Source organism: Ciona intestinalis, chromosome 1, assembly GCF_000224145.3.
Source record: "Ciona intestinalis chromosome 1, KH, whole genome shotgun sequence".
Taxonomy (NCBI): Eukaryota; Metazoa; Chordata; class Ascidiacea; order Phlebobranchia; family Cionidae; genus Ciona; species Ciona intestinalis.
In genome coordinates this window covers 3,456,948-3,472,210 of record NC_020166.2, presented here as the reverse complement: position 1 = coordinate 3,472,210, position 15,263 = coordinate 3,456,948, and the positions used below count along the sequence as shown (strand labels likewise).

At 36.1% G+C, this 15,263-nt stretch overlaps 1 protein-coding gene, 1 long non-coding RNA gene and 5 other non-coding genes across 7 annotated transcripts; 3 read left to right on the top strand and 4 right to left on the bottom strand.

The window, feature by feature from the left end:
- Positions 1 to 520: 520 nt before the first annotated feature.
- LOC104266807 lies at positions 521 to 1,224 on the bottom strand. The gene is made up of 2 exons (XR_003396225.1): positions 1,040 to 1,224; positions 521 to 634 (listed from the first exon to the last, which is right to left on the bottom strand). It is a non-coding gene; the product is annotated as an uncharacterized LOC104266807 (long non-coding RNA).
- A 3,535-nt stretch (positions 1,225 to 4,759) lies between these two features.
- trnar-acg lies at positions 4,760 to 4,832 on the bottom strand. Its single transcript has one exon. It is a non-coding gene; the product is annotated as a tRNA-Arg (tRNA).
- A 943-nt stretch (positions 4,833 to 5,775) lies between these two features.
- Positions 5,776 to 5,848, top strand: trnar-acg. The gene has a single exon. It is a non-coding gene; the product is annotated as a tRNA-Arg (tRNA).
- Positions 5,849 to 6,211: 363 nt separating this feature from the next.
- trnar-acg lies at positions 6,212 to 6,284 on the bottom strand. Its single transcript has one exon. It is a non-coding gene; the product is annotated as a tRNA-Arg (tRNA).
- Positions 6,285 to 6,944: 660 nt separating this feature from the next.
- trnar-acg lies at positions 6,945 to 7,017 on the bottom strand. Its single transcript has one exon. It is a non-coding gene; the product is annotated as a tRNA-Arg (tRNA).
- A 745-nt stretch (positions 7,018 to 7,762) lies between these two features.
- trnar-acg lies at positions 7,763 to 7,835 on the top strand. The gene has a single exon. It is a non-coding gene; the product is annotated as a tRNA-Arg (tRNA).
- Positions 7,836 to 10,610: 2,775 nt separating this feature from the next.
- LOC100184727 (solute carrier family 13 member 2-like) lies at positions 10,611 to 15,030 on the top strand. The gene is made up of 9 exons (XM_009863910.3): positions 10,611 to 11,046; positions 11,113 to 11,378; positions 11,500 to 11,641; positions 12,128 to 12,214; positions 12,315 to 12,368; positions 12,999 to 13,159; positions 13,870 to 13,992; positions 14,503 to 14,607; positions 14,673 to 15,030. The coding sequence occupies exons 1-9, from the start codon at positions 10,936 to 10,938 to the stop codon at positions 14,881 to 14,883; spliced, it is 1,260 nt and encodes a 419-aa protein (XP_009862212.1). The 5' UTR covers positions 10,611 to 10,935; the 3' UTR covers positions 14,884 to 15,030.
- Positions 15,031 to 15,263: the final 233 nt, after the last annotated feature.

Here is a 15,263-nt window from a genome sequence, read left to right as displayed (position 1 = left end):
TGGGGCGGAAAAGAACATACGACGCGAGGTTTGAGAGAAAGTGGTTCTTATTTTCATAACTCTTCCCAGCAACGGGGTATAATTTTGTGTCACTTATTAATGGCATAGTAGGAGGGGAAGACGGGACCCCTTTAGCACATATTATTCAAATACTTTGATCGTGATTTAAACAACTAACAGCGGTCTATTGGGGTCGTGAAGATACGGTTGGGACGAAAAAATGAAATGAAAACTGTCCCATCTTCCCCCACCCTACTGTATTTCCTGTCCATATGTCCACGTTATGCAACTATCGCACTGAAAGGGTCAATATTACAACGCGAGTTTAAGAGTATACGACACTTTACAGCAGTATACATCAATACTTAAAAACTCTTTTGCGTTTTTAAATGTGTCCCCTTCCCCAGCATTGTACAATTAATTATTTCTCTTAAAACTTCTAATTAATAATGTTCGCATTATCCGGTCTTTCAAATTTGATACCAGATAAAACAAGGTTTTAGACACTAATAAAAAATACTTTAATATTCTCGCATTGTGTATTATTTATTTATATCATCCGATTTCAAGCATTGTACAATGGACGCTTATTGCAGTGCGTACAGATAACTTTCTTCCATGGCATCCATGACTTCTGCAAGAGAGTTTACGTTAATTTAAATAACCAAACGACTATTTTAAATTCTCTAATACTGTTTCTTAACTATAAAGAATGTCGTAGGTGGGGGGAGATGGGACACTTTTGGCTTATAATGCCCAAATATCCTGATCGTGTTTTTAACAATTAATAAGGTCTATGGAAAACGGTTTTATTTTAAGTCTTTGAATGTTCTTTGTTTACTACCCAATAAGACGGGAAAATAGAATGAGAATGTGCCCCATCTTACCAAACCCTACTATACAGCATTCGATTGAAAACCCCAAAATAACACAGACAACACATTTTTTGTGTTGTGAAAGTTGTTATCACCCTCAGTGAATTACAATCGTTTATTTGCGACATTCTCATCCTATTATTTTATCCCGTATATATGCTTACCGTTAGGCATGCTGCTCTTTTGGTTCCACTTTGCCCATCTGCGACGACCAGTCCACTGAGTAGGAGTGGTTTCAGTGAGGACGATGAGTCCGATGAGAAGCAAGAGGACAAGTGCTGACTTGTTCATCTGCAATAAATAAGTAATTATACCAGCCAGCACACAAGAACAAACCAGTTACTCACGTTTTTTCTTTGGAAAAATGATGAATTATTGCAAAACTGAGCGGCTTTATTACATTTAGCACGGTTTGATTGTTTCCGAAGCATCCGTTTTCAGTAGTAATTTCTTTTTCTTCTCAGTAAACCTAACGCACAAGCCCCGACGTCATAGAACCAAATTGATCCAATATATTTTAGACTGTTCATGATACTCCAGCTGGAAAATTTAGTTTTCTTTCGTTTTGTTTCATAACTTCGCGTTATGTTTCTCTTTTTTCATTCTCTGTTTCTTTTTCATCTTAACACAAGCCTGGCCACATATGGCTTAATGAAGTAATGATCCCACTGCAGAAGGAACATTCTAAAGCCGCAATTATTCAAGGCGAATCGCTGCTACTATTGTGTGCGTATATGTGTCCGTAAGCAAGACACTTAACGGCAATTGCTTTAACCCAGTGGTCACTAATGGGTTGTCCAAATCACCAGCCATACATACAAAATGAAAAAAAAATCACCCAAAACATAATCACCCACAAAGTAACATACATGGTAACTCGTAAGCTGGCACGAGGTGTATGAACACTCACTTGTTATAACGACTGTGCTTTCCAGCAACTCGAGGATAAAGTAAAGCAAGTTACATGCATCTTGCTCACTAAAAATCACTTTTGTTGGAGTTTCTTAGATGTATTCATTTTAATTCAATATTTTATCGTTTAAGCATAATGTTATTTCAAACACGCTGTCCATACTTTATAAAAACGGCTTCGTCAATGCATTTATTGATTTCACCACGCTATTATCGCCGAGCAAATTATATACTCAGTCTAGTTACTCTAGTATAAACCAACCCTCTACTCTATGATGTAAATGTTATACTGCATGAATAAGGAAAAGTTAACCGACAAGAAGTATTTTCTGCAAAGTTTAGTGAAAAGTTTTGATGATTATAAAGAGATGTTTTGATGAACATAAAGAGATGAATATTTTCTTTTGTAATATAAAAACCGCCGCTGATATCTTTGAAAGGGTATGTTTCTTTGGAAAGACACTTTAGGCCGATTACTTTAATGAAATCGTTACTTACGGTTGGTCTAAACTAAACTGTCAGCCATACAAAAGCAAACATTCTCCAAAATCAATTTCCCATAACGTCATATACAGAGTAACAGTCAAATGGGCATGATATGTGTAAAACAGAACGCCCGTGTTACATTAAGACTGTGGTTGCCCGCCACGCAAAGATAAAACAAGGAACAATCGTTACTTTCAATACACCTGCTGTTATAGTTAAACATAGATTACGTTTTGTTTTATGACTCCCCGTTAGGTTTTTGAATTAAACTCTTTTTCTTTTTTTCTCTTTCTTGACAAGGAGCGTTTATTTAGTTACAGTTGTTTTCCTATTATCTTAGTCATTAGTGCATTCTCATTTGAGAAACTCTCCCAAGAGAAGAAATTGTATGCGTGGTGCGTTGCCGTAACATATGCTCGTTCTAGTAAAATATCTGTACATTTTTGCTTGAATAGATAAATCATTATATATCTTGTACAGTATATTCATGTTTGTATTGAACCTGAGCAAATAAATCTGTGTTTTATACATTCGAACTATAGATTTGTAGTTTTAATTTATTACTCTGTTCCAACGGTTGTGCAAACTTTTAGTACACCAATATACAAATTATCATAGTACGTTGGGGGAAGACGGGACAACTTTTCATTCTATTTTCCTTGGCCAGTTTGGTAGTAAACAAAAAAAGTTAAAAAAATATAAAACAGTATCTTCGCGACTTTCAAAGACCGGTGTTAGTTGCTCAAAACATTATTAGGATAATTGAATATTATGTAATAAAGGTGTCCTCTCTTCCCCTGCCCAATCACATACGGCCCGCTCAGGCGGCAACGAGCATTGTAGTCTATGCTTATCGTACACTTCTGCTCAAAGCACAAAAGATACACCGAAATTGGCTATAGTGTTTTACAGCGAGTAATTCATCATTACTATTCTCTGTTTTGACTATACAACTTAGCCCACCATTCACTTCGACCACTAGCAACTACGCATGTCTGTACACTAAGTTGGCAATGCAATGGGGGATTACTACGCATGTCTGATTGCGTCTTTTACAATTTTTCACTACTTATAACTCAAAAAATGATATGTACAACACATAACACAAGGCAATTTACTTGTGTTTCTATTTCTTTGTTGTAACTGCCCAATCTTTCTTCATTAATATATTCACGTCGTGATGGAACCGTTTTTAACTAAGAGTTGCATTAAATTTGGCCCGACCTTCTGCACATGCGTAGTGGCTTCGCGGCATTGCGCAATAGCGCCCGGCCCAAATATGGCTACCATTTATACGCGCAAAACAATGCGTCCACCCCAGCGTGTTAATCTTCGTGATCACTTGTTATCTAGCAGACAATGGTAACTAGGCGCAAACACGTATCGGGTGGAATGATATAGTAGGTTGGGAGAAGATGGGACAGCTTTAGCACAAAATATATAAATATCCTGGTCGTGTTTTAAACAATTACCAATGGTCTATGAAAGTCGCAAGGAAAAGGTCTTATAATTCTTTGAATGTTCTTTGTTTTCTACCAAAATGTACGAGAAAATGGAATTTAAAGGTGTCCCAACTTCCCCCACCCTACTTTATGTACGTTACAGTCCCCCTTTAAGAGTTACAGTTCGTTGGTGCACCCCGTAAGAGACTTTACAAATCGTAAACTTTACTTTTTACAGTAACTAAATTACATAGAAAGCTATGAAATATTTGATTGTATAGCACTTGTATATGCAAATCTGTTTGCCAAATATTCGCGTTCGAATTCGCATACAATTCGGAAAAAATATTTTGTCTGGTATATATAAACACAGTGTTGTCCGGTGCGGAAAAACACAGCGGCCACCGAAAATCACTTTTTGCAAGATTTTAGCACTAGAAGCAAATACTAGGTGTCCATTACTATTTCATTCTTACATTTCATTCAGTAATGAACACATTCCCTGAATGCGTAATTAACAGTTGCATACAAAAAAACATATAGTGGGGTGGTGGAAAATGGGACACTTTAGCACACAGTATGCAAGTATCCTGATCGTGTTTTAAACAATTAACAATAAACAAGTCTATATGAGAGTCGTGGGGATATAGTTTTATAATTATTTAAATGTTCTTTGTTTACTGATAAATGGGACGAGAAAATACAGTTAAGGTGGCTATACACAGTATCCGGAATTCGTCCGTTATGTCTGTTTTGTCCGGATTTCGCTGCCGCGTGCGGAATTGGACACGGATTTGCATACGACTTCGCACGCCGGATACTGTGTACAGCCACCTTTAAAAGGTGTCCCATCTTCCCCCACCATACTGTACTTTATTACACCAACTAAATTTAATTTCTTATTTATTAAGACCATGTAGATGCACAACGTAATGAATACCACGAATCGACGTTATTCTGGAGGAAAATAAATATTACTTTGTTTTGCGCTATGGCATCGTTTACTTGGTTTGGATGTATACGCTTATTATTTTAAAATTAATACGATCCTGCCAGGACTCGAACCTGGAATCTCCTGATTCGTAGTCAGGCGCCTTATCCATTGGGCCACAGGACCGATGCCAAAACAAGCACATATACTTATCTAGTATGTTAGAACTTACTTATAAGAGGAAGGAAGTTATTTAAGAAAACTAATATGGTAGTATCTCGTTCCATTTGGGAGTAAACAAAGAACATTCAAAGTGTTATAAAACCGTATCTTTACGACTCCGATAGGCTGTTGTTATTTGTTTCAAAAACAATCATGATAACCATGAGAATAAAGCATATTACATTCATGTGTATGTTATGCGATTATCGTCATGCCGTTTAAATGTAGCTTGCTTTATATCCTCGCTTGGCCGGAAAACGACAGTTGTTATTACACGGGTGCTATACTTCATACACCTTACGTTACCACGTATGTAACTTTGTTAGTAACTATTATATTAGTTTTGTGTTTGTTTTTTTTTCTGTGCTATACGACAACAGTACCACGTGATGGCCCCGAGACCAATCATAGACAACATAACGGAATTTAATGACAACTGTCTTGACATCTGTTCTCATCATATAGTGAAATATAAATGAAACTGTGTGTTTTATTTGAATATACTAAGAAGCATTCAAATTCAATGTATGCACTGCTTTTGTCTGTAGTTTTATTAACTTATTAAAAGCTAATATAATATAGTTATCCAAAATGTCAATTTTAACACTTTTTAGTGTGTAATATTTTTAAAAATACAGCCTTTTTACTGCTACACGATCACAAATGAAAACCGGGAAACGCTTTTGTTCGTTAGTTCTTTTTTTATTTGAGCTTAACCGTGGTTGTAAAAATAATTAATTAAAATTATGCTACGTGCTCATACATTTGGAGCTTAGCTCTCTTGTTTAATATTATGTGTTATTGCGTCCGGCCACCAAACAACAGCCTTTTCCAATGACTTCCGCTAAGTTTTTAATAGCTTACTGATGTGTTGGTATATCTTAAACGTTCGTTAATTTACTGTATCGGTCCTGTGGCCCAATGGATAAGGCGCCTGACTACGAATCAGGAGATTCCAGGTTCGAGTCCTGGCAGGATCGCGTTCTTTTATTTTAATATATGCGGGTACAGGGGTACTGTGGATAAGAGGAAATAAAGTTTACACCTAAATACTATAATTCCTGGTTGCGTTTTTAGAAATCAACGAAGTGTCGCGTTGTACAATTCTGTAAATTAATTGTTTTTTTTTAGTACCAAATGGAACGAAAAAAAAAGAAACAAAGTATATCCTATTTTACCCCACCCTCTTATACAACAGAGTATGAAATTAATGTATGAGCGTGTATCGTATGCATTTGTAACGTATTTTTGTGTACATATGCGATGGCTCATTATGGTTTAGACACGCTACCGTTCATTTACTTGGTTTTGATGTAAGTTCGATGTTTTTTTAAAAAAATCCACGATCCTGCCAGGACTCGAACCAGGAATCTCCTGATTCGTAGTCAGGCGCCTTATCCATTGGGCCACAGGACCGATACAAACTTATACGCATATAGTAAGCTCGTGTCTTGGAGCTTTATTACAAGAGGAAGGAAGTTGCTGAAAATATCCATTGATTAACTCGCGGGAGTAAGAAAAACTTAAAGGAGCATACCAACAAAAGATTAATATAATAGAGCTTATAATTTATCATTTTTGCTAAATATTCACAAAGGTAAAACATTCATTGTATAAATACAAAAAATAAGGTGGCCAAGACTAAACATAATAGTTGTTGACGAATCTTCATTTTCACCAAGGTGTTGGGAAAACTTTTGAAGTTTTTGACGTGTGCTCACATAAATTTTGTTAATAAAAATACGTTTACTTTTAAAATGAAGCTGCAGGAAACACCGTGCCGTACGGTAGCGTGTCTGAACAATTATGACCCATCGCATACATACACAAAAAACAATACGTTACAAATGCATACGATACACGTCCATACATTACTTTCATACTCTGTTGTATAGGAGGGTGGGGTAAGATAGGATATACTTTGTTTCTCTTATTTCGTTCCATTTGGTGGTAAACAGAACAATTTACAGAATTGTACAACGAGACACTTTGTTAATTTCTAATCCAGGAATTGTGAAATTTGGGTACTAGCGTTAGTTCAGCTTATCTACAGTACCCACATAAAAAAGAAGAAAGCGATCCTGCCAGGACTCGAACCTGGAATCTCCTGATTCGTAGTCAGGCGCCTTATCCATTGGGCCACAGGACCGTTGCAAGAAAACATAGAATGTTTAGTATACGTCCATGCACAAAGAAGTTATTTATAACTTAGCGGAAGTCATTGCAAACGTATGTTGTTTTGGTGCAACAAGCCATAATATTAAACAAGAGAGCTGAGCTTTAAATAAACGAGCACGTAGCATCATTTGAATTAACCAATTTTACAACCGCGGTTAACGAAGCTGAAACAAAAACAAATAAGAAGTAATTAAAAAAGCGGTTCCCGGTTACCATTTTTAAATGTGCAGCAATAGAAAGAGTGCGTTCATAAAGATATTACCGGTATAAAATGTTAAAATTGCCATTCGGGTTAACTATATTCATTCAATTTTCAATAAGTTAATAAAACTAAAAATTAGACCAGTAGCATACGTCGGGATTAAATTGTTTGTTAGTTTGTTAAAACAAAACACACAGCTTTATTCATGTCTTTTACCTCGACTTTTCGCGCTTGTAAACTTCCCCGCTTTTCGTTATCGGGACCAAAGAAACAAAATAATTTCATTCTTTGTGTGGTTACTGCGTGGTAAGATAGAACACCTTTACAAAGTTTTTGAAGCAATTAACAACGGTCTATCGAAGTCGTGAGGAGACGGTTTTATAACTCATTAAATGTTCTTTGTTTATTACCAAATGGGACGAGATACTACCAAATTACCTTTCTTTAATAACTTCCTTCCTCTTATACGTAAGCTCTAATACATGAGATAAGTATATGTGCTTTTATGTGTATCGGTCCTGTGGCCCAATGGATAAGGCGCCTGACTACGAATCAGGAGATTCCAGGTTCGAGTCCTGGCAGGATCGTGATACTTTTAAAATATTGAACGTATACATCCAAGCAAAGTAAACGGTGCCATAGCGCAATAATAAAGTATTATATTAAGGTACCACCAAATATGTTTGTAACGGTCTATCAGAGGCGCGTCCTAGGTCGCCCCAAAGTTAGTATAGACCAAGTTAGGAAACGGATTGTAAAACAACGAGCTTTGTTATCCATTGTCTCCGCGTCTATGACGTCATATTCGCCGCCATTACGGAGCCCAAAGCATAGCATTTTATCATTGCTGGGTGCTGTTTTTCGTTTAAATATTGCGATTTTTTAAAAACCAAGCACTTCTGCGCCAAGCACATCACCAATAAAAACCAAGTACATCACCAACGTAAAGTACCCTGTTAAACCACACTGTACGCCGAAAACCAGTCAAAATAATAATTTACTCCACATTAATTCCTAGATTTAATATTATATAACAAGATTTTTATTAGAAATTATATTTTAAATGTTAAAACAACCGCTATACGTGTTTTCTAGCTTTGTATCGCTTACAAGAACTAAATGAACACATGCCGACCATGCATTTGTATATACGATTCACGCTCTGTGTGCGTAATGGCGGACACGAGCGCCGTTTCCTAACTTTGGGTCGCCGGACAGGTCACACGAGAGTTGTAGATTGACGAAAACGTGTACGTTGATTTGTTGTAAACGAATTTATTTTGTACGGGTACGCACGGTATGGTACGTATGTACGCACGGTTTTCTAAAAATATATACGCGATTAAATAATACACAGACATTTAAGTGATACACACATACAGAGCGTACGGTTTACAAACTATCACACAAAATAATACGATATATAAAAAACATAGCACCTACCGAACAATTTTAGGACAAGATAGCAGGCACACACAGGGCCGCACAGGGGTAACTATTCAAACAAGATGGATGTTGGCAGATATAAATACAACAGTACACTTGGACTGCGAGGTGATGGGAAAAGAAAGATAAAAAATGATTACCAGCAGTCAAACGTGGCGTAATTGTGACGTCACATAACACATAAAATACACACGCATGAGAAATTAAAATTAGGGGACATAAACACGCTGCTACAAAGCAAGAGCGAATTATAAAGCAAATTAAGACGTTACAATGTTTTTCGGTTTTCACTACGATTGTACAATATCCAAACTTCTAAAGTTTGAAATTGCATGTGAAAACGGTCAGCCTCACATTTTTCAAGTTATATAAAAGTAAATAAAATGAGTAAAAACGTACAAGGCTAATACGAGATTGTGAAAAATCTTCTTTAGGATTTCCAGTTTTACGTTTCGTCTTTGTGAACTTTTGAATAAACGCTGTAATCATAATATACTACTCAATGTGCTGAGTGGACCATGCTCAGTTGGGCGGCCATGCTCTAATGCATTCAAAACACTATTGTTGACTATCATTTCTAAAACGCAAACGTTTCAGTTCTTAGAACTCGCACGCAGTGGACCATTACACAGACTGGTAAAAGTTCGGGTTTCTTTCATCATTATTAAAAAAAGTGAGAAAGCGACTGCACATGGAAGTTAGCTGATTAAAAGTCAAATGCATTTTGAGGCATTTTGTATATTTACTTACTTATAACGACCACCATATACGTAACGCTGAACGAAAATTGAAATATTCAGTTATTATCGGCGTGATATTTAACCGTAGGTATATATTTAGTAGGACTTCTAGAAAAGGCTATATAAGGTATACATATTAACACTTCTTTTTACATGCCTCTATTAGATAATAAACAAAATAATTAACATAATTATTCACTGGGTTGAAGCAATTGCCGTTGAGTGTGTTACCCAAAGATACGCCTACAATGGTAGCAGCGACGAGTATTTAACCTATTACCGCCAACTGTGCCACGGCGCCGGACAGATAACCAGTTTTTAAGTACACAACATCAAGAAGAAGGGTTCGACGAAAAAAGCGCCTGTGTGACTACTTACGTGTTAAATAATAAGATAATAAATAGAAAATATATTCGAAATTCAGTCCTTTATTAAAAAGCGAAAACAAATAATTACATCAGTTATATAGTACTGTGGGGAAAGATGGGACAGTTTTAGCTAATAATATTCAAATATTCTGATCGTGTTTTAAACAATTAACAACGGTTCATGGAAGTCGAGAGGATGCGATTTTATAATATTTTGAAAGTTCTTTGTTTACTACCAAAGGGGACGAGGAAATTAAAAGGTGTCCCATCTTTTCCCACCCTACTATATATTTATGCAACGAATGCGCTTGCTTTTTGACAACGAGTTGTTCAATGTCTGGTAAAGTACTACAATTGGCACAATTTTTCGGTCCCGTCAACTAATGTAAATTTTGATTGGTATAGCTCATTTACCCCTAAATACGGAGAATTTACCCCCAGTTTAAGAATCGCTGGTTTAAATGCATTTGTACGGACACCTGTTGTGCGAATCGCAGGACTGTACGTTTTATTAAACATATATTACAATGCTTATTATGTTTCGGTATGGGATTTTAATAGGAGTTTGGTGATATAGAGTATTCTATATATAGTAGGGTGGGGGAAGATGGGACACCTTTTCAATCTATTTTCTCCTCCAATTTGGCTAGTAAACAAACATTCAACGATTTTTTATAAAACTTTATCCTCACGGCTCCCATAGATCGTTGTTAATTGTTTAAAACACGATCAGGATATTTGGTGATTATGTGTGAAAAGGTGTCCATCTTCCCCCACCCTACTATACTCTATTTATTAATACCAAATTTGGTTTATACTTGCATTGTAACGTAAAGCCAAATATTTATTCAAACAATTTACGAATTCATATTATGCATTGATGTAGCAGGTGGGGTTAGTTGACACAGAGAAAGATATTTCGGTTATTGGGTTATTATCTTCAAATTGTGATGTATTAGCGTTGCGTAGATGTTCACCGTTTTGGTGTATTAAAGTTCGAATAAATGTAATGTAATTAGAAATTCATATTCCAACTGATAAGGTCGTTAGAAATCAACTGTTACTACACGCTTTATTTATTTTAATAAAAAAAAATAAATAAAAAAGAACTGTTTAAACACATACACTGCGAAATGATGGCCTTGCCGCATTTTTTACAACAAATTTGGAAATATAGGTCAACGCTGGTTATTATTTTTACTCCTGTAATGCTACTTCCGTTGCCCCTTCTTGTAACAGGAAAGGTAAAGCACATTTCCCAGAAGGGTATGTAAAGTTATAAAGTATATTACTGACACCAATTTTGACAGGAATTCATCTGCGGGTATATTACTCTTGTTATGGCAATATATTGGATAACAGAAGTAATTCCGCTGGCCGTTACGTCACTAATTCCACTCATAGTCTTCCCCTTGACCGGAATAATGACCTCAAAGGAAGTCAGCAAGGCATATTTCATAGACACGAACTGGTTGTTTATTGGAGGCCTAATGATTGCGATTGGAATGGAAAATACTGGACTGCATAAAAGAATTGCTTTAAGAGCATTGTTACTCTTTGGAACGAGTCCACAGAGGTAGAAAACAGTAACATAGCTATTTCTCACTTTACACGCTGTTTTAAAGTATGTTTTACACTTTATAACTGTCATTCCATTTTCTTACACCGGCAACTCATATTGGTTTATTGTAATACAGTTTGTTCGCTGGTTTCATGGTAGCGTCATTTTTTATTTCAATGTGGATAAGCAATACTGCTACAGTGGCAATGATTCTGCCTGTTGTGAATGCTCTGATGGGAGAACTAGAAGAAAGTAAAATTTCTATGCTTAGAAAAAAAGTAAGCGATCTTTATGGAAGTTTTAGCAGTATTTGGCTACGTGTGCATGTTGTATCATAAATACTGTACTCAAGTCCCTGTTTTATAATTCTATTTTAACCCATATTGTGGTATAACGATTGTTTTTGCGTGTTCGTGTCTTACCGCACATCTTCGCGTCTTCGCGACCGCAGACTTCGTTTAATCCAATATATAATAATAGTGTATAGTAGAATGGGGGAAGATGGGACACCTTATCATTCTATTGTCACATTTGGTAGTAAACAAAGAAAATTCAAATAAATATAAATCCGCACCTTGATGACTCCCATTGACCGTTGCTAGCGCAGAATATCCAAATACCCTGATCGTGATCAAGGTATTTGGATGTTCTGCGCTAAATGTGTCCCATCTTCCGCCACCCTACTATACTATGTTATGTTATAGACCTAGCAGTTTCGTAATGTCTTAGGAGATACTAACATAAAGTGTATTTTTTTCCTGTAGAGGGCGAACGAAACGGTAGAAGCACCGGGGACCAACCAAAGTATAAGCGGATACGAAAACCCAGCTTTAAATACAGATGACTTAGAAGTACGTTCATTGTATGATTTGTTGTTATTAAACCGTTTTTTTGGGGGGGTTTCCAATGCGCTTATATTATTAATATTTCTTTAACTGGTTCCTATTTCAGTCTCGGTCGAATAATGGCGAATCTCAACAAGCATCGTCGGTTGTTGTAACCCAGGTTTGTTCTCGCATCACATAGTGTTTGTATATAAGTCAGTAACACGGTATATTGTACTGTTGGGTTAAGATGGGGTACCGCTAACTCTTAAATTCCATATTTTCTAAATGGAATTTAAACAATTAACAATGTTTTTTTACAGTCCACGGTCTATATAATTATATAACTCTATAAAAATAGTTTTACTTACTTCCAAATGTAGGACGAGAGAGGGAATAAAAACCCATCTTACCCCTGTCCCATTTTACCCCATGTCCAATCTTACCTCAGCCTTATATAGATGTCTGGTCGAATAACTTAATTAAAAAATTAGGTATGGTGACGTTTCTTTGTTTGAATGAATAAAAATGACTTATTTACCCCATAGCGTGACAAGGCAACGATAGTCGTTACAACCAAGGTGTCCTATTTCTTTTTCCTAAATTGAAATCTCTTAAGACGCGAAGATTTATAGGACCACGTTGTATTGAAACACTTGCAAAAAGATATTACAACAATTCAGATCATAACTTTAAGAATTATTGCACGTTTTGAAAAACCTCTTCTTTCTTAACTCTCATAAGTTATTGTCAATTAGTTGCTAATAAAATGTGAATATCATATAATTTATATAAAAAAAGTAACTTGCAGGTAAATATAAGATTTGACGCCGAAGAAGAAGCCAATACAAAGAGAATGAAGTTGTTGCGAAACGGAGTCACAGTTTGTGTGACATTTGCGGCAACTATCGGAGGATTATGCACAATTATTGGAACGCCTTCAAACTCTGTACTGGTAGCACTATACGAAGAGTAAGGCTATCGCTTATGTTTCATTTATAGGGTGGGATAAGATGGAACACTAAACCACATATTGCCCATTATTTCTAAGTTAAAAATTTATGACGGTTTTGGGGTAATACCATGAATTTGTACTATTCTAGATTTATATTAAACTTCAAACAAATACATTAAAACACACGGAGTTAACACGTAATAAATGATTCAAACTTGTATACTATAAAATTTTGGCCGTTTTAATATAAATCAGCGAGCATTCAAAATGAGCATCCTAATATTATGCATTTTTCACCTATTAAAAAGTGATGTATTCGTTCAAAACCGAATTTTAATTAAAAAAATGGTAACCGTCTATATGCTTAGCGACTTGCTGGACCGTGAGAATACTGTTACATATGTTAACGTCTATCATTAAATATGTGTACCGGTAAAATTATATTAAAAAAGTGACTTAACTTGCCCATATCTATTTTACCACACCCTATCCATATGTTAAATCTATCTATAGTAGGGTGGGGGAAGATGGGACACCTTTTCATTCTATTTTTTTGTCCTATTTGGGGGTAAACAAGAAACATTCAAAGAATTATAAAACCATATCCTTACAACTCCCATAGACCGTTTTTAATTGTTAAAAAGACGATCAGGATATTTGGATATTATGTACTAAAGGTGCCCCATCCTACTATATTACTTCTGATTCCATCTTGTTTGATTTATAGGTTGTACCCACAGACCACACAAGATTTGACTTTCGTCGCTTGGATGAAATTTGGGGTTCCAGTTGCATTGGCCTTTCTAGTTCTGACTTATCTTTGGCTCATTTGGTTATATGTCAAATCCGGGTAAAAGTACACACACAGTATCCGGCGTGCGAATTCGCATGCGAAGTCGTATGCAAACCCATTACCGAGTTCCACATGCGGCAGCGAAATCCGGACAAAACAGACAAAACGGACGAATTCCGGATACTGTGTACGGCCACCTTAAATAAAAGATTTATTGTAGAGCTTGACTATTCCAGCGGGGGAAATATATAGTACTCTGGGGTATGATTGGACATCTTTATCATATAATATATAAACATCCTGACTGTGTTTAAACAATTAACAACGGTCTATGGGAGTCGTGAGGTTACGCTTTTATAATTCTTTAAATGTTTTTGTTTTCGATCGAATTGGACGAGATATTAGAAAGAAAGTGTGTTTCATTTTCCCTCACCCTACTATATGCACGTTCCTACCATGCAAAAGCTAACACTATCCTCGCGTGGTCAAAAAACGACATAAAAAAAGACATGAAAAAGGGAAAGATAGCGGGGGAAAATACGAAATATTTTTAATACTTACTTTTAGATTGTGTGGCCTGAAGACTTTATTTGCTTGCTCTGGTAAAACAGAAGACGAACTGAATACTGAATCAGTTATTAAAAGTGAATACAAAAAGTTGGGGTCAATGAGGTAAAAAATAAATTATCTGATTTCATACCTTAAACAATTGCCGTTTTTATGCATGTTACTTGTAGGTGGGAAGAAGGGATAGTTCTGGTGGTGTTCATTCTGACTGCACTACTGTGGTTGTTTCGCAAACCTGGCTTTATAACTGGCTGGGGTCAAATATTTGATGGCAATGTCTCTGACGGAACTACTGCCATAACCATGTCGTTTCTTCTTTTTATTCTTCCTAGAGAGAGACCAGAATTTCTTTGCAGGTCACAAGGTAGGCCAAAAAAGTAAGAAGCCATAAGGCTGTAAAAATAACCCGGTAGTAGGGCACGGGGTTATCGTAAGTCTTTATACATATTGTACAGTGGAGGAAGATGAGACACCTTTTCATTCTATTTCTTCGTTTCATTTGATAGTAAACAAAGTACATTTAATGAGTTATTAAAATCTATCCTCACGACTTCCATAGACTGTTAATTGTTTTAAACACGATCAGGATATTTAGATAATATGGGCTAAAGGTGTCCCATCTTGCCCCACAGTACTCTACATGAAATAACTAAACCACGACAGTCTGATTGCAAAAAAGAGAGAAAGGTAGAAGCGAAAAAACATGATAAAGTAGAAAATCGCACGAAAGGTTACTGATGCCCGTGTGTGCTTTAGGGCAT